The 19428-nt window shown below is 37.3% G+C and overlaps 3 protein-coding genes across 4 annotated transcripts in view; 2 read left to right on the plus strand and 1 right to left on the minus strand.

Annotated features, from left to right (window-relative positions):
* Nucleotides 1-440: 440 nt before the first annotated feature.
* On the minus strand, nucleotides 441-13449 carry LOC117292750 (40-kDa huntingtin-associated protein-like). Its single transcript, XM_033774900.1, has 12 exons — nucleotides 13348-13449; nucleotides 12868-12914; nucleotides 11965-12037; nucleotides 11179-11338; nucleotides 10209-10277; nucleotides 9864-9926; nucleotides 9492-9549; nucleotides 9025-9179; nucleotides 7726-7807; nucleotides 6275-6324; nucleotides 2324-2379; nucleotides 441-1917 (listed from the first exon to the last, which is right to left on the minus strand). Exons 1-12 carry the CDS (start codon nucleotides 13404-13406, stop codon nucleotides 1830-1832), a joined length of 960 nt encoding a protein of 319 aa, XP_033630791.1. The 5' UTR covers nucleotides 13407-13449; the 3' UTR covers nucleotides 441-1829.
* A 24-nt stretch (nucleotides 13450-13473) lies between these two features.
* On the plus strand, nucleotides 13474-16574 carry LOC117292751 (cytochrome b-245 chaperone 1-like). Of its 2 annotated transcripts, none has more exons than XM_033774901.1 (5): nucleotides 13474-13696; nucleotides 14484-14599; nucleotides 15271-15364; nucleotides 15813-15975; nucleotides 16208-16574. In XM_033774901.1, the coding sequence occupies exons 1-5, from the start codon at nucleotides 13609-13611 to the stop codon at nucleotides 16350-16352; spliced, it is 606 nt and encodes a 201-aa protein (XP_033630792.1). In that variant the 5' UTR covers nucleotides 13474-13608; the 3' UTR covers nucleotides 16353-16574. The 2 variants fall into 2 exon arrangements, with proteins under 2 accessions (XP_033630792.1, XP_033630793.1); XM_033774902.1 differs by having other exon boundaries at nucleotides 15831-15975.
* Nucleotides 16575-18649: 2075 nt separating this feature from the next.
* Nucleotides 18650-19428, plus strand: part of LOC117292354 (caskin-2-like) — a 74068-nt gene continuing 73289 nt past the window's right edge. Inside the window, exon 1 of the mRNA XM_033774377.1 lies at nucleotides 18650-19258. Coding sequence (XP_033630268.1) covers nucleotides 19168-19258 — 91 coding nt within the window. The 5' untranslated portion in view covers nucleotides 18650-19167. The remainder of the gene's footprint in view (nucleotides 19259-19428) is intronic.

The following is a 19428-nucleotide window of genomic DNA, read 5'->3' on the forward strand; positions in this document are numbered from 1 at the left end:
TTTTTTCTAAATTTTATAAAGGCTCCTCATGTTTTAAGCAATTGAAGCATATGTTAACTTCTAATTTGACATGGTCTTAACATTGGTTGTAGTAAATATCAGGGCAAACAATGTCATAGCAAATGATTTATTTTAGGAATGACAGTCTGAGGACCTGATCTTCACTATGTTGAAATGACCAGGTTGGTGGCTTCTGCCAGTGGCGACCAGCCACCAACCTAGGAAAACCATCGTAAACATTAGACATACATGCAACGTGTACTGAACATAATCCAAATTTGACACATCCGAGATCATTGTACTGATTCTCTTTTTAAAATTAGTACAGAGTGCTTTCTAGAGAAATCAGTATTTTATTTTTTAATATACGTCCCTGAGTTAGTTTCATGTCAACAATATGCACAAAACCAATCCACCAATGTTTGTGTACCGCTCCCCCCTCCCCTCCCCCCCCCCCCCCCCAATGAAAATGTTTAGTTAACAGGGATGTTAGGGGGGACCTGAATTATGAACGTTAAGCATGAAAGCTAGCGAGCTTAAAACCTTAATATCTTTGGTTTTAAAAGCCCTTCTCTGCAATCTGGGGTATTCATATAATGTGTTTATCTCAATGTTCTTGTGAATTTGATCCAAGTTTCAAAAACAAAACAAATATTATTTTTGTAAGACGAACAGATTTCTGGTTGATAACGGAGAAATGATGCATTTATGTTATACCACTTGGCATTTTGTATTACTTCAACTTTATTGGTTTGAGATGCATTCGATGCCCAAAACTTATGAAAGCTGGGCATAGTTTTAAGTCTCAGATCATAGGTCTACTTCCTAGATCTTAGGGCTACTTCATAGCTCCAGCTACTAAACACAACAGAAACTGTAAGCATTTTAATCGAATGCATTGTATGTAACTGGGTATAAAGTTACATTCGTAAAGCAAATAATTGCACTATTATACTGGGCTCAGGAATAACGTCACAATTTATTTCTCAAATTTTTCTTTCACCACAGTTCCCTAAGCATTCTTTCACCACAGTTCCCTAAGCATTCTTTCACCACAGTTCCCTAAGCATTCTTTCACCACAGTTCCCTAAGCATTCTTTCACCACAGTTCCCTAAGCATTCTTTCACCACAGTTCCCTAAGCATTCTTTCACCACAGTTCCCTAAGCATTCTTTCACCACAGTTCCCTAAGCATTCTTTTGAGAAACTATTGTGACAAATTTACAAAGTTACATTCATGTATATATACAACTGTACAAATTTCACTTTTTAATTTACAAATACAAACAAATAACTGACATTGTGTGCTTAAAATGTAGTTAATGATTGTTTTATGTCAACTGAAGTTTTGTTTAAGAAAAAGGGACAACTTTATGAAAGGAACAGTTGTGCGCATGTCATAAAAATTCATATCAAAGTATATTTCAAACTAAGTCATTCCCAATCAACTTTATTTCCAATAAAAACCCTCATATATTTCTTTTTGTGTTGACAAGATTTAGACTTCTCATATCTCATTGATACTTATAGATGCTATACAACAGTATTCTGAATGTAAAGAACTTCACTCGTTGTGAGTTTGTTTCGGGTTTATTATATACTTAAATAATAATGATAAATTATGAATTTCTTTAAGAATAAAATGGTCATTGTGTTTATTACATACAGTTTCAACCCAACCCGTCAATTTTCTGTCCCGTTAATAGAGTTTTAAGGACAAACAGTACTTCATTGCTAAAGCTGCAACCTCTTCCTATAGGTTTCATGGTGGAGTTGTGATAAACTTATCAAACTAGATTTGTTTATTTTGTCAACAATGTTGCCGTTGGTTACTCAAATGTAGTCTCCTGATCAGCATGTGACAGCTTATTGATGACAAGATGCAGAAGATGGTTTTGTTCTGATGTCAGGTGCCTCCTTGAGTAGAAACCAAACAAAACACACAATGTCACTGCATTACACAATGTCACTGCATTACACGGTGTCAATTCAATTCAATTCAATTCAGTTCAATTTGTATTGGTCCTACCACGGAGGAAATTCATTTCCTCTGCATTACACAATGTCACTGCATTACACAGTGTCACTGCATTACACAGTGTCACTGCATTACACAGTGTCACTGCATTACACAGTGTCACTGCATTACACAATGTCACTGCATTGCACCATGTCACTGCATTACACAATGTAATTGCATTACACCATGTCACTGCATTACACAGTGTCACTGCATAACACAGTGTCACTGCATTACACAATGTCACTCCATTACACAATGTAAATTCATATTGGCCTACTAAAGCCCCAATTGGATACCTACCATAGATCAGCTTGTAATGCTTGTAAGGACTCCATATCTCGAGACTGACATGCCATCTGTAACACACAATAAATTAAACAATCAAACAAATGTATGAATTACATGTGTCAATGCTAAATGCCACACCACAAGAATATCTAAAATATGGTGGTATATCGTGTGTAAAGGGAAAAGTGAAATCATACATATAGCCCTGTGTAAACTGATCCGGAGATGAGAACATTATGACCACACACAAAAAAAACGTTTTGATGGAAGAAAACATATGTGCATCATATTAATGTTTAGGGACAAGCACAGTAAATAGTAAAACCGGGATGCACTCAGAAGCTACAGGTTAATTATTATAAAATTATTCCCTATTACATGGAGAGACATGTATTGGAATCCAAGGCTTAAAAAACGTATGAGGCGTTAATATGTACTGTATAAAGTTCTAAATTAGGGAGGGGGGGCGGTTAGAACAGGTTTTGGTAGGGGGTGGGGTTTGGATAAAGGGAAAGTGTGGGGAAGTTGGAGACAGACACTAGCCAGAAAGTACTAAGGCGGAAATAATGATGGAGCGGGAAATACGAAACCAGGTCCGGCGACGGGGGTGTGTGTGTGTGTTTTTTTGGAGAAGGGCAAGACAAGTAATCGGTGTGGTCTTTGGTAATAACCATTCCCTGACAGTTTGACGTTGATTTGTTGTATTCCAAATAGTCAAGGCAATGGTTAGAACAGACCATATGTTTGATGTTTAAATGCAGAAAAGAGTTGGGGGGGGGGGTTAAGGAGAAACAGGAGGCTGGAGGGGGTTAAAACTCACTAAAAATGATAATATGTGATAATATGTCGAGCCATTTTATGTATACCTTTAATGGATGGCTCAAGAACATATTTTCTGTGCTTTATATAAGCTGCACTTCATCAGTCACCATTTTTTTTGCTTTTATCCTTTTTATGAGAGTTTTGCAACAAGGAGAGATCAGATCTGGTTTATTTGGGCAAGAGGATCCAGCAAGACATGTATTTTCCGTTCGTTGTTGTATACTAAGTCTCGTCTAGATCCAAGCCCTGATTTATTTTTAGTTTTGTGTACCCAACTCTTGTTCCTGTAGTAGGTCAAGCAGGATTTGCAAGTTCTGTGCGTCCATTTTTTTGATTGTGTTTTCTTCGGTTGAAGATTGCATTCTAGTTCGAATTAGTTGGTCTTTTATGTTCTTTTGTCTTTTGTAGGCTAATAGAGGAGGTGCAAGAAAAAGGCTAGGTAGGAAATCACTGTCATTAATAATAAGGTGCCAATGTTTGCACATTGCACATCACTGTTATTAATGAGGTGCCAATGTTTGCACATTGCACATCACTGTTATTAATGAGGTGCCAATGTTTGCACATTGCACATCACTGTTATTAATGAGGTGCCAATGTTTGCACATTGCACATCACTGTTATTAATGAGGTGCCAATGTTTGCACATTGCACATCACTGTTATTAATGAGGTGCCAATGTTTGCACATTGCACATCACTGTTATTAATGAGGTGCCAATGTTTGCACATTGCACATCACTGTTATTAATGAGGTGCCAATGTTTGCACATTGCACATTGCAGGAAAAAGGCTAGGTAGGAAATCACTGTTATTAATGAGGTGCCAATGTTTGCACATTGCACATCACTGTTATTAATGAGGTGCCAATGTTTGCACATTGCACATCACTGTTATTAATGAGGTGCCAATGTTTGCACATTGCACATCACTGTTATTAATGAGGTGCCAATGTTTGCACATTGCACATCACTGTTATTAATGAGGTGCCAATGTTTGCACATTGCACATCACTGTTATTAATGAGGTGCCAATGTTTGCACATTGCACATCACTGTTATTAATAAGGTGCCAATGTTTGCACATTGCACATCACTGTTATTAATGAGGTGCCAATGTTTGCACATTGCACATTGCAGGAAAAAGGCTAGGTAGGAAATCACTGTTATTAATGAGGTGCCAATGTTTGCACATTGCACATCACTGTTATTAATGAGGTGCCAATGTTTGCACATTGCACATTGCAGGAAAAAGGCTAGGTAGGAAATCACTGTTATTAATGAGGTGCCAATGTTTGCACATTGCACATCACTGTCATTAATGAGGTGCCAATGTTTGCACATTGCACATCACTGTTATTAATGAGGTGCCAATGTTTGCACATTGCACATCACTGTCATTAATGAGGTGCCAATGTTTGCACATTGCACATCACTGTTATTAATGAGGTGCCAATGTTTGCACATTGCACATCACTGTCATTAATGAGGTGCCAATGTTTGCACATTGCACATCACTGTTATTAATGAGGTGCCAATGTTTGCACATTGCACATCACTGTTATTAATGAGGTGCCAATGTTTGCACATTGCACATTTGAGATTTGAGTGTTTGATCTGTGGGAAAAATGGCAAAGTAAAACCAAGCGGTGGAGTTGTTTCTTTCTTGCTGTTAGGTGGTGCACCCAACATTGAATGTCTATGGTCATCATTCGATTCTGTGAAGCGGGTCAATTCTGCTGTGTTCTAACAGTTTTTCTTCAAAGAAACTGACCTTGCTCTCGAAATCTTCTCTGTGTGTACATATGCGTTCGTATCTCGTAACTTCACCTTTAATGACCCCACCAAATACAGACTCAGGGTGTGCAGAATCTCGAGCAAGATATTGGAATGTGTTCGTTTTTTTCGTTGCTACTCGAGTATCAAGCTTCCCCTCTTTTCGAAAACGTTCGCCTTTGTAGATTATGAGATCGAGAAAGGTGATTTGGTAGTCAGAGATCTCTGAAGTGAATTTCAATGTCGGGTTCAGGTTGTTTAACATCTTGATGAAATTCAACGCTTGATTTCTATTGCCATTATAGATTATTAGCACATGGTCTCTGTATCTCATGTACGCCACTAACTCTGGGTTGTTGGGGAGTATAATCTCTTTTTCATATTTAAACAAAGTGATATCACATATTTCAGGACTGCATACACTACCCATTGCCCACCAATTTTTTGTCTGTAGAACTTATTATTGAATTCGAAGACGTTTGCGCCCAAAATCAGTTCTAAAAGACATTGCGCGTGTTTTTTTGTGGGTTTTGGTATGGTGTACAGGCCTGGATTTGCTTGTTCCAAAGCATCACAAACTGAGTCTATTGCCTCTTGCTGTGGGCAGTTTGTGTACATTGAAACAATGTCCAGTGCGATAAGGAGATTATCCTGTCCCATCGTCAAATTATTAAGTCTTTTGAGAACCTGTGAGGAGTCTCTTGTATATGTGCTTTGTTGCTTGACGATAGGGAGCAGGAAAAAGTCCATATATTTTGAGATTTGTTGAGTTGGAGCCCCACAACCACTGATAATCGGCCTTCCCACAAACCGAGTTCCATCTGGTGGATTTTTGTGGATCTTTGGTAAGAGGTAAAGGCTAGGCGTATTGATCTTGTGATTGTGAGGATTGAGGAACTCAAACATATCTTTGTTTATAACGTTGTCCACGTATAGATTGCGTACGGCCCGTTAGACCATCGCAGTGATATCACCCGTTAAATCCCTGTCAACAACCTCATAGTGTGGCCCGGATAATTGCCTCAAACCTTCATGTAGGTAGTCTGATCTGTTCATAACACATACACCACGGCCTTTGTCAAATTGTTTTATGACAATTTTTTAATTTTTCTTGAGGCCTGTGAGAGCGATGCGTTCTGCTTTGGTAATGTTGGATGCCACATTTCTTATTTTTATTTTGGACAGTTCCTCCAGTGTACCTTCAATGTAAGTTTCTTTTGAAGGTAGCAAGGGGTGTCCATTTTGATGGCATCTGAAAGGGATGAAGTTTACCCAATTTCATTTTCCCTGCCATTAAAATGCAAAGTCTCATTTTTCTGAAAAGCAGTTTTGAATGGCGAAGGATCGCTGTCTTTTTTTTAACTTACCACAACGGACTGCATCAAAAGGAAAAGCTCCTCACTCAAGCATTCTACAACTGTAACATTGAAGAAAAAAAAGGCACAATTTACTACTTGTACCTGAAACTGTTTCTTAATAAATCAAAAAAGAGTCTGGCACCCGGGAGCATAGGGCTAGATAGTCAGTTTGTAGAGCGCCAGCACGTTAATCTGGAGGTCATTGGTTCAAATCCCTTTCTAGTAGATTTTACTTTGTCCAATCCCAAATCATCTTTAAACATTTAACCAGTAAGTTTCTCTTCTGGTTTATTATTTATATCTGAAATAAAAAGTCACATCTTTTAAAGGGATCCTGGCTGTCGCTTTCAGGTTGTGACATAAACTTGGGTGAGATCCTTTAGCTACAGGTTGACTGGCTTTTGACTGGTACCCCAAACAAAGATATTGACAAAAATAGGGAGACCCCAACATCGACGTAGATAGTATAGTTGGTCGAGCACTGACCCCCAACATCGAGGTAGATAGTATAGTTGGTCGAGCACTGACCCACAACATCGAGGTAGATAGTATAGTTGGTAGAGCACTGACCCCCAACATCGAGGTAGATAGTATAGTTGGTAGAGCACTGACCCCCAACATCGAGGTAGATAGTATAGTTGGTAGAGCACTGACCCCCAACATCAAGGTAGATAGTATAGTTGGTAGAGCACTGACCCCCAACATCGAGGTAGATAGTATAGTTGGTAGAGCACTGACCCCCAACATCGAGGTAGATAGTATAGTTGGTAGAGCACTGACCCCCAACATCGAGGTAGATAGTATAGTTGGTAGAGCACTGACCCCCAACATCGAGGTAGATAGTACAGTTGGTAGAGCACTGACCCCCATCAGCGAGGTAGATAGTATAGTTGGTAGAGCACTGACCCCCAACATCGAGGTAGATAGTATAGTTGGTAGAGCACTGACCCCCAACATCGAGGTAGATAGTATAGTTGGTAGAGCACTGACCCCCAACATCGAGGTAGATAGTATAGTTGGTAGAGCACTGACCCCCAACATCGAGGTAGATAGTATAGTTGGTAGAGCACTGACCCCCAACATCGAGGTAGATAGTATAGTTGGTAGAGCACTGACCCCCAACATCGAGGTAGATAGTACAGTTGGTAGAGCACTGACCCCCAACATCGAGGTAGATAGTATAGTTGGTAGAGCACTGACCCCCAACATCGAGGTAGATAGTATAGTTGGTCGAGCACTGACCCCCAACATCGAGGTAGATAGTATAGTTGGTCGAGCACTGACCCCCAACATCGAGGTAGATGGTATAGTTGGTCGAGCACTGACACAGTAATATGGAGGTAATTGGTTTAAATCCCGCGCTCCAGTCAATTTGTTTTTGTTCAACCCAAAATAATTTCAACAATCCAACTTGTGGCTAAATGCAGAAAATCCAATCAACCTAATATGTTTCATTTTACCTGGACTAACTTCTTCAGTCGACTCCCATGCATAGCGTTCCAATGTCTGAGCATGCTCTGGTCTTATTCTTTGTGGTGTGGGCTACAAAGAATTACAAATTCAAATTCAGTATTTATAAATCACTTTATTTAACACACTTTTATTGAATGATCAAAATACGCACAAATAGAAAGATGGATTGAAACAGTTAGGTTTAACGTCAAATGACTGATTGACATGACATAGATTAACCTTGTGGGAATTTTAGCTTCTTGTTTCTAGTTTGTTTCTTATGACTGAGCTTGATTGTAAAAAAAAAAATGACATTCTACCTGTAAAATGATATTTTTCTAAAAGCATTGGCCAAAAAATTGCCATGAAAGAAGAAAAAACTAACAGGCAAACTTGACATAAGTTGTAGATTTTCTTTTGTGTTTGACTGAATCTGATGCATCAATGTCATCAAGCCATCATCTTAGAGGTAATATTCATACCAAAACTTGTATAGCGCCCTAATCAAACCAAAACTTGTATAGCGCCCTAATCAAACCAAAACTTGTATAGCGCCCTAATCAAACCAAAACTTGTATAGCGCCCTAATCATACCAAAACTTGTATAGCGCCCTAATCAAACCAAAACTTGTATAGCGCCCTAATCAAACCAAAACTTGTATAGCGCCCTAATCAAACCAAAACTTGTATAGCGCCCTAATCATACCAAAACTTGTATAGCGCCCTAATCAAACCAAAACTTGTATAGCGCCCTAATCAAACCAAAACTTGTATAGCGCCCTAATCAAACCAAAACTTGTATAGCGCCCTAATCATGTAAACATGCTCTAGGGCGCTGAACATGGAAAGAAGAAAAACAATCTAAAAATAACAACGGGAGTAAACATTCTTAAAAACATTTAACAACAAACTTGATCAATAGAAATTCTGAAGTATTGAAAATGCAATTAGGTCTAAAATCTCAAAATTTTAAAGTAAGAAGATGATGGACCAATAAAAATGCCCAGATTTGTAGCACAGCAAAAAGAATTAGCCAATGACCAGCCTCCTTTTGACCTCTAGGGATAGGCGGGGCGGGGCCTCCTTTTGACCTCTAGGGATAGGCGGGGCGGGGCCTCCTTTTGACCTCTAGGGATAGGCGGGGCGGGGCCTCCTTTTGACCTCTAGGGATAGGCGGGGCGGGGCCTCCTTTTGACCTCTAGGGATAGGCGAGGGCGCCCCACTCAAATGACTTCATGTGCATGAGGTCTATTTCATTTCAAATGTGGCAAATCTGTGAAGACAATATTTGAGACGTTGAAGTTTACCTGTAACAGCATAAGAAGCAAGACTCTTGAGACTTGACAATTAGCCAAGACATCTGAGAATGCTCCGATTGGACGACCTCCTTGTCCACTAGAACCTCTCTCCTGAGCGAGATATTCCATTTCAGTCAGAACACCGAGGGCGCCATCATAATCACCTTCAATTATAATTATCAAAATTACAATGAGCAATGAATTCAATGAATCAAAGTCTTTTGCCCAAGATGGTATAATTTCATACTTGTAATAACTGCATACAACAGTACAGTATGGCATCTTCATATTGAATACAGCTTTGGTAAAAAGAACACAGCATCTTAGTTAGTGAATCTGGCACTCATGTTTTCATCATTGTCTTATATAATAACTTGCCTTATGTTCCAGTTTATAAAGTGGAGTACATTAAACCAGGATACATTTAGCTTGCTGAATGGAAACTAATTCTAATAGTTGTGCTCAACTAGACTCACCTGTTTCAATCTTACAAGATGCAACTTGACCTAATGAATGTAGACAATCCAAAGGACTCTGCACCAAATGAGAATCAATAATAAGAAGAAACTTAGGGGTGGGGTTTTTAGAAGACGGAGGCAGGAGGCAGCAAGACTCTTCCCCCACTCTAGGAATAACATTGCACCCCAGAAGCAATAAGCATTTCTGATCCATCCTGTACAACAATTACCAAGTTGGTGACTTCATTCAAAGCTTTGGTATTGGCTACGGCTGGATGTAATAAAAGGCATACATGTATTCTCTCAAACTGTTACCATTAGCCATAGCTGTAGCCAGTCATTTGATTCTAAACAAACCCTAACTAAGCAAACAATGTACATGAATCATACCTGATATTGTAAATCTGCTGCTCGTTGATAATGGCCCATAGCTTCAGAAGGCTTCTCCATTTTCTACAGTCAGAATTAAATAATATTGTTATCCACTGAAAAACATGTTAAGAAGTAACTATAACCAATAAACTTACAGCTACAATCATGTGTTAATCTTGTCTGGGAGAAGTGTTGGCATTGAAAAGAGCCGGTGTTCATTCGGCATATCCAACAGTATGCTGTGCTCGTCTTCAGAAGAAAAAACATATTTAATTAAGTTCCATTTTTTAAACACTTAAATCTATACTATGTACTTTCTTTTACTCATCATTAACCCACAGGTTGATCAAGCTAAATACTCACCCTTAGTGAATCAGCTAGTTGTATAGAAAGAGTAGCCGCTAATGCTGGCTGCTTCAACTCTATATACACCTTTTGTTGGAGTCAATTAACAATAATAATTCATTAATAAAAGAAGCTTTTATCACAATTTTAATGTTGGATATTTTGTGTTCAAATTATCTGTGCATGGTCTCCTTTTACAAGAAGCTATTAACTCAAATCAAGTAAACATGTCAACAAACCATTTTGCAGAAGATTGGTGTGCTTGTACAACTCAATGCCATCAAGTAGACCTACTTTTGTGAGACTAATTAACATCAAACCTGAGAAACTGTCATTGGTCATTACCCAAGTGTCAGCAGCAATTATTGATTTAGTTCTAGGTAGATTAAAATAAGGGAATAAAAGGGTAGCGACGAGTTCTTACTCGTCCGTTTAAAGCCGGCAGGGTCGAGTTGCCATGTGATAAAGCCTTTAGCGCACGGCAACGACCCTGCAAGGTTTTAAACGGACGTTTAAAAACGAGTCACTACTCTTTTATTATCATTCATAAATGCCTTTTTGTATAAAAAAAAACGTGTAAAAAAAATACAATTACAGACACTTTGACAGTTGAAAATTCAAGGTTTGAAATCTTTTTTACAAAAACTTTGTGAAGAGTCTGTTGCGCGTGGGTTGTGTGTACGCGCGCGCTTAGAAATAGATTACGCGCGCGCGCTTTGAAGTAGATTAAGTGCTGTTACTAATAGCTATGATTTGCGTTCCACGTGATAATCTTGCACGCCTGACATGCGGAAGCCAGCTGGTTATAAACACTGGTCATTATTAACCGTTTAAACACCCTCACGTGATGCGCTCTCCACCAATAGGAGTAGAGAAACTGTCTGGGGTATTTATGAATGACGATTTAAACGGCCATACCTGTGCAATACTGGTTAATCGTTTGAACATACCAGAGTTCGCTACTTCACATTACATGCCATGTACTTACCCTGATAGCATGGTTATAGCAGTTAATCCCAGCTGTTAAGTTTTCTTCAAAACCAGGACATTTGAGAGCGTGGTCTACCTCTTCAGCATGCATGAAATGATGAGTAGCATCAATTAGGGCTTGAGCTTCTGCTGGCATGTTGGATAAGGTATGCTCACATCTAGAATAATACAAACAAACTACTGAGTTCTGGTTTAAACTGAATGTACAGCTTGTGTCCTGAATTATTTCTGTCATTTCGACTTGAATCCAAAATCCCATCAGTACACTCAAATGTACACGTTCTTGTACTTAAACTGCCGCTACTCTAGTTGTGTTTTAAATTTAGATATGATTTCGGGCTACATGATAGATAAACGATTGTCGTGCTTCTAACTGACATCACCCAAACAGATATTGACAAAATAGAGAGACCACCAATAATAGGTCTAGATAGTGAAGTTGTTAGCTCAGTTGGTACAGCGCCAGCACTTTAATCCGGAGGTAGTTGGTTCAAATCCAACTCTTGTCAAATGGTTCTGGAGTGTCTTAGCAACAAAGCCACATCCAATGAGGTCAACTTATACACTGACTGACTTACCTGGCTTTGGCTAAACTGCATATTATGGCTGCATAGGATGAATATTCTTGGTTCTTTAGTGTCTTAGCAACACAGCCACATCCAATGAGGTCAACTTATACACTGGCTGACTTACCTGGCTTTGGCTAAACTGCATATGGCTGCATAAGATTAGCAACACGTACAGCCACATCCAATGAGGTCAACTTATACACTGACTGACTTACCTGGCTTTGGCTAAACTCGATATGGCTGCATAGGATGAGCATTCTTGGTTCTCAAGTGTTTTTGCAAGAGACCCTGAAGAAAGGAATGAACAAATCACCATCAAATGTTATCTTTATTTTACTTCAAACAATACAGGTTTTATTTAGTAGAGCTGACAAAATAGTTGCAGATTGTGTTCATGCTTTTCATTCAACAAAATACATGGGACAACAAACCTGTGACATTTTGGCTTTCAAATACGTTTGAGTCAGGCGAAAGTAGTGGAAAAGTAAAACCATTTTTCAATTGTAGTTGCCGTCATTAATTATAGTCCTTGCAATGTCCAAGTATTTGATTGTTATCCTAGAGAAAGCATCATTCTTTTCCCACATGTTGGAAATTATAGTTTATTGCTGTGTATGTTAATAGGGTAACTGTAATTTACATACTTGTTTATGATTATAATGTGAAATCCATTGTTGATAACTACATAATAAATCCCTTGCATGATTGCCCGATATGGCATATGGCTGCAATCTCCCCAATGGTTGCCCAATCACCTGATGACTGACAAGATTGTCTGATGGCTGAGCAAACGATAAATCACCCAATAACGCAGTTGATCAAGATTGCCGAACTCTCAACAGCTTTAATTGAATTAATTGAAATAAACTGTGTTTAATTTTTGCTGTTTTTATAATTTTAGTAACAATTAGAGATAATATTTATAAATAACAGTATCACCCAAACCATTATTAAACCTCAATTAGTGAATTTGATTTACAACTCCAACAAGCATCAATCTCTTGAAATAATTAAATTGATGAGTTCATTTTGTTGAAAAGATTTATATTAAAAGATTTAGATAAAATAGAGAGGAAAGAGCAAACAAAATCATCAAAAAGAGTCAAAAGTTTTCTTACCAAACTGATCACTTGCTTCAGCTACATTGGGCTTACGGAGAAATCGCCTAAACACATGGAGAGAAAAAAGAACATAGCCACAAAGTCTTCTCTTGTCAATTTTATAACAATAAATAATGAATTGAATGTCAACATGGTCAACGAAGAAAAACAAGGCGACGCCCATCTGCAATGAGTTCGCTGCTGGCAGTGACAACATTCAGTGGCAATGATTGACATGTATTGTACTCCTTGTAAGTTGGATGAGATGAATGTTAAACTCTTGCTCTGTATACAGACAGCCTAGGTAGGTACATGTTTAGAAGTTCAGTACAAACCACAGGGCCACTCAAGTGCTGAGTGACTACCTCCAACTACACACACTAGTCAAAGAATCGGGCCTTTTTCGGCTTAAAATCATCGGTTGTGATCATTATAATTATATCAAAATTATTCTTTGACAGTTGAATATTCGTTATTTAACATTCATAACACACTTACTTCTTTAGTTTACTGGAAATAGAGCGATATCTGCCAAGAAAATCCGTGTCTCTATCCATTTTACTCTGACTGAATTTACTTTCCTCTGGAGGGCGCTGTTTGTTTATTTACACGGCGGGGCTCGTCAGCACACGTGTGTGTGCATTATTGCTTTTCATTTCCTGGTTGAAATTGTTGTGCTCAGTGCAGATGTAAAATTTTGTTGTTCTCACTTTGTTCTCACTATTGAATCTTTCTGTGTTTTGGCTGTTTGGATTGAAGATGGTGTACATGAGGGTGGTCAGTCGTAGTAAGTCAATTTTACACTTAGCAAGAAGTCCTGGCTTGAGGTCTTGGGCCACGTTTGTGGGTGAGTACAACTTGAATTGATGGATTGAATGTAAAAAAAAAAATGCAGATTTATAAATTGAGTTCTGTTTTTACTGAGGGGTGGCACTATACTTGGAAAAATTTTACGTCGTCGCCACCAACTTCCGGCACTTTTTTTTTTTTTTTTTTTTTCTGGATGTATATTATGCGTTAACCCTTCTTCTAAGGTAAGAAAAAAATTCAGTGGTTTTGGAGTTAATTAACGGCGGATAAATTGGTGGCGACGACCGGAAGATTACCCCTATACTTCTACTTCTACTTCTACTTCGATACTTGGCATAGTCCTTCAGTCAGGATATAAACGCCAAGGATATACCGGAATATACCGGGAAAATATTATGAATTGAGTTTTATTTTAATAAAATATTAAGAAGAGTTAAACAATACTACTACAAATAGTAGTACAATAAACACAAGTTCTATAAGTATAATATCAATATGTATACCAAAATACATTTACGATTTTAAAAGAAGAAGAAAAAATGAAGAGATTAAAAGAGAAAAAAATTGGATCTGACTACATTGGTTTTCTGTTGTTGCTCCTAAACCTTCCAACCAAGTTCAAGTCCTGTTCTGTCTGTTTTTATTAACTGATTTTAAAGATTTTAGTCCGTTTTAGGATTATGGATATTTAGTGTTGTGGTGAGCATGTATAGTCATGGAGGTAGTGGAGAACAATGTTTGTTAAAAATCTCGTTAATTTTCATGCATGGGTTGGCAAGAAACTAAAATTTAATTTTGATTGGCCTTATTTGTTTTCATTGCAGGAATTGTTTCTATTGGCATAGGGTTACTGATCTACTCAACTGAAGGAATAATGATGAAGCTTTTCTGGTTCCTGTGCACTGTGTTTGTTGCTATTTCATCACTGGATGACTGGGAGGTTTGTGGAATCTTACAATATTTCTTAAACTTTCAAAACAAACCATGCAAACATACATCCTCAAACATTGTTAATAGGGAAAACTTGTTTAGTATTTGTGTTTAGATCCAAATTGTTTTGTTCAATAAACAATTTAGCTTTTAGGAGTCTCATTTTTTATTTAACAAAAAATTGCTGTTGTTAAAACAAATAAAGGTGTATTTATTGTCTGATAATGTTATTATTATTATCAATGTAGTCTCTGACATCCATGGGAAACAAAATAATAAATTTGGCTTAAAGGATTTGGGTATTTTTTGTAATACAAAACACATGTCCACAGATTTACATTAAACATAATGATAGTAGAAGGGGTTCCTTAAAATATTAGTGAATCAGTGCTGTAGTTATTGAGAAATGAGTGAAACAATGTCATGAAAATACGTTTTTACATACAAAAATAATTTTCATCTCATAATCACTACGTCAAAAATTATTTTCATGACATTGTTTTACTCATTTCCCAAAAAGTACAGCACCTCAGCAAGTTATATTTTCAGGGAAGCTTTCCACTATCATTATCTTCCAACGGTGTGAGTTTAGTGTAAATCTGTCGACATTGTGTTTTTGTCCAACAAAAAGTACATAGAGCCTTTAAAGACCATTGTTGACTGTGTTCTGTTTTTAATCAGGAGTGTATTATTGATCGAGATACACTGATCATCAAACTGAACAGAGAGCGACTGATGGAGAGACTACTCATGCCATTCCAGAAAGCTAGAAGTGGTAAGTTTAGGATCTGAAACAGGAGGATGAAGTCCCTGTGTACAAATGCGTGTCAAACGGATGGAGCAAACACACTCACATGTCAAGCCATTCAGTTTGCTATTCAGTTTTCTTTCATGAACAATAACACAAAAGAAACTGACTGGGTGAAATTTGTCCTTCCAACTTCCTTTTTTGCAACAAACATTTAATGGCCTGATATTTTGGCTGTGGCTGAGTCTTTCTCAAAGGCTAAAGGCTTCTTAAGAACGACTCTGCTAGGGTTGAAACATTAGGCCATAAACTATTTGTTGCAGCTATACACAAAGGTCCTTTTGGTTGGTGAAGCAGTTTTCAACAGCTAATTCAATTTTCTAATTTTTCTTTTTTGATTATATTGCAACATGTAGCCTACTTGATCACATTGTAATTGCAAACACCTTTTTTCAACATTGTTAAATAATTGTAGGTTTATCTTTTGCATTAGTTGTTGCAGACGTAAGTGAAGTGTGTAGTGTAATGGTAGAGCATGAAGACATTAAATTCTTTGGGCGAGGCTACTATGTGACATTGCAGATGAATACTGGAATGTTGCTACCAATAACAGAGAAATGCACCTTGGGCGATTCAAGGTAAGGTCAGGGGTCAGTGGGTTAGCAATGTTTAATCCTTTTAAAATGTATTTTTTATTTTTCTGTGGAAACAATTATTAAAAAGGGATTTAATTTGTTGAGTAATATATTTGTATAAACAAAGCAGTTGAACAAAGCTAAGTTATTGTCCCCTCCTTCTTTTATAACTATGTAAGGCAGTTTTTTAAGCCAACAAGTTTTCCCCATTTTTTTTCTTCTCCTCTTTTAACAGGGAACATCAACAAATAGCAGATGTAATAGACGACTTCTTGAAACCAGAATTGATAAGAAATAAAGACTTGAATAATGATCTGATTGGTGGTTATTCATCTTCATCATCAGATACAGATGCAGTTGCAGATACAGATGCCCCATAATACATGGATCATTCAGTGCTCTTTGTTTCTAATTTATTGTGCTAACATTTGACATCAAAATTGTTTACCAAATATTTTCTGAAGTAGATAGTACCTGTATCAAGTGAGATAGGCGAATGCCAAATATTTAGCCTAATTAGGCATCATGCATCCTAATGTTTAAAGCCATTGGACACTTTCGGTAAACAGTCCAAAGGCCCACAGTTTGTGTATCATAACTTATATTTTAAATAACAAACCTGTGAAAATTTAAGGCTCAATCGGTCATCGGAGTCGGGAGAAAATAACGAGAAAACCCACCCTTGTTTCCGCACGTTTCGCTGTGTCATGACATGTGTTTACAATAAATCCGTAACTCTCGATGTCGAGAATTGATAATTATTTTAATGTTTTCTATAATAAAAAAAAAGCATTTCATGGAATAATATTTCAAGAGAGGTCTTTCACCATTACCTTCTGTAAACCCTGTAAGTTATTTGTAAATCTTTGAATTTTTTTTTCTGTTCCGAAAGTGTATAATGGCTTTAAAATATTTCCTTTCTGAGGAAGCCGTTTCTCACAATGTTTTATACTATCAACAGCTCTCCATTGCTTGTTACCAGATAAGTTTTTATGCTAACAATTATTTTGAGTAATTACCAAAAGTGTCCAACGTCTTCAAAGAGCATATGTCTTTAGATTTAATAGCATAGATTGATTGTTATTTGAACCGATGGTCCAGTTAAATAAATGTCAACAACAAAAAAACAAAATTTTATTTTCATTTACAAATAAAAGGCAAGATAGTTTGTCATAATTGTAAATTCAGGTCATGACCGGAATAGTGTTTTTCAAGGTGATGAACTTGTTCAATTGCCATGGCAACTCCAAAAGTTAATGTTGTCGGTGCCTTGATTCTTGGTGTTATGCCAAAAGTACATAAATATTGTTATTTATTTATTCAGTTAGTTGTTCTTGAGCAATACTAGTGTTGGCCATTATACTGCTTCTATGGGGAAAATAATAATACTTTTATACTTATGGATATTTTGAAATAAAGGATTTGTTTTAAATAAGCTCCGTTTTAGTTTGTTTGTTTTTGTTCAATTGTTGTTTGTTTTCTTCTCGTTTATCTAATTCTATAATCAAACTATATAAATAAATAAATAAAAAGTTATATTTTTTTACTGCTAATACTATCCTTAAAATATATTATTTTTGTTAAAGATTATTTATTAATTTTTGCCCTGACAGTTTGACTTACAAAAGCTGGTTTGTCCCAGCTTGCTAAGTTGATAAATATAAAGGGCAATTTTGTCATTTTTGCAACCATGCACCCGTATTCACCAGTTGAAGTTCCTTGGTTGAACATTATTAAATAACGACGGCACCGGGAATGAAGGGGTTGCATCTTTTGGGTTTCTTGAGTTAACAAAAATAAACCCCCAAAATGTTCAGGATAAGAACCTCCATTATAGACCTAAATTTGGATGTGCAAACTACACACATACAAAATGAGACAGGGAATGAAGTTGCAATTCCTTAAGATCGTCTGCCCGGCATACGTTTTCTTGTAATGTTTAGAAAATTACTTCACACACAATGCAAATCAATTAAATGCGCAATAATCAATTTAAAAATGTCCTTTACCTTAATTCTTGATGAAGACTGCAAAGACTCTTTTTCTTTTGTGCGTTTTGCTATCCGTGCGGATCGCAATAGATATAGTGCAACAAGTCTTTCAGGGGCATACCCCCACAACCATAAAGTGCCCTATGCCAAAATCAAGTTTTGACATCACTATTTTCAGATTCTGCTCTCAGACAGTTTCAAATGACAGTTTTGTTATTTTAAATTAAAATGTGTTTTACTGCACAATTCGATTTATATAAATTTCTCTGGAGATTGTGTGGAGACTGCTTTGCGGCATTGATCTGATTCAGAAGTTGTCAAACTAGGCAGCAGGCGGGGAAACTTGAATTGTTTTGCAATTGTGGTTATGGAAGCAATAAACATTATAAATACAACTGAAAGCATCGTTTAATGCATGGTCATGGTAGGAAAAGGGACTGGACATGGGGCAAACTTTTGTTCAACAACATTTCCTAAACGAACATTTTGGGGTGTGGTTGGCCAACAATTATTTTGATTGAATCCAAGAGATAAAGAAACGCGTAAAGTGGAAGTAAGTGTGGACAAAGTAATCACAAGAGGGCGTCCTTCTGTTACGTTGTATGATTTTGCTCTCGGCTCGAAGTCCAATACATGACGTTTTATCACACGTTGAGCTAGGTGATATCGATATGTGTGTACATCACGTCACCTGTGTGTGTGTTGGTGGTATCGTCACAACCAGCATCCCTCTCGTCGTAACACACAAACCGAAAACTTGTAATACTTTCCATTGGGACACTTCTCTTAATAACCTGGAACTTGGTGTGGAATAAATACTGATGATCTTTAGGATGGTGTTACTGTTTGTGTGCCTTCAATGATGCGTTAATTGATGGGATTGAAGATTTACAAACTTTGAAGAGAGTTCGGCTTGACCGCAGGGAGAGACCACGTCCACAGTTGCGAGCCATTCAACTTCACACACGATTTATTTACACGCATGAATGCGTTGGTTTTGTAAACATGAATTAGTTCCAAGCTAGCTGCATTCTAATTCTATGCTGTAGAAACGAAACCACACAATTTGTCAAAGCCTGCTTCCTATTCGGTGGACTATGTATGGATTTTATTTGCCTCAATTTTAGAGTCGTTTACAGCAACAGCCCCATGACTTCTCACCAAGATAGCGAGACGTTTTGACGCCGTCTTCGGACCAAGAATCATGGGGAAAGATATGGAGTTATTGACCGCAGTAAAAACAGAGGACACGGCCGCTGTGCAGAGAATTGTTTCTAAAATAAAGGCTAAACAAAGTAAGTAGTTTGTTGGGCTTCTTGTTCTAACACCCATTTTTATTACTATGTTTTGTTGATTCTTTAAATTGCCAAAGTGCTAATGTAAAGACTTTGTGTGTTGAAACTTGAGATTCAGTCCAGTTTCTGGAATAAATTGAATATTGAACAGCGAAGAACTTTCTAAACAT

The sequence above is a fragment of the Asterias rubens genome, chromosome 7 (assembly GCF_902459465.1).
Source record: "Asterias rubens chromosome 7, eAstRub1.3, whole genome shotgun sequence".
NCBI classification, from domain to species: Eukaryota; Metazoa; Echinodermata; class Asteroidea; order Forcipulatida; family Asteriidae; genus Asterias; species Asterias rubens.

Bases quoted from the DNA above. Each gene is read 5' to 3' on its own strand.
- LOC117292750 (XM_033774900.1), bottom strand. From the start codon at position 13,406: ATGGATAGAGACACGGATTTTCTTGGCAGATATCGCTCTATTTCCAGT. The intron at 9,927-10,208 runs GTGAGTATTTAG...TTCTGACTGTAG, and splicing joins AACTAGCTGATTCACTAAGG to AAAATGGAGAAGCCTTCTGA. The intron at 7,808-9,024 runs GTAAACTTCAAC...AATTCTTTGTAG, and splicing joins TGCTTCTTATGCTGTTACAG to CCCACACCACAAAGAATAAG.
- LOC117292751 (XM_033774901.1), top strand. From the start codon at position 13,609: ATGGTGTACATGAGGGTGGTCAGTCGTAGTAAGTCAATTTTACACTTA. The intron at 14,600-15,270 runs GTTTGTGGAATC...GTTTTTAATCAG, and splicing joins CATCACTGGATGACTGGGAG to GAGTGTATTATTGATCGAGA. The intron at 15,976-16,207 runs GTAAGGTCAGGG...CTCTTTTAACAG, and splicing joins TGCACCTTGGGCGATTCAAG to GGAACATCAACAAATAGCAG.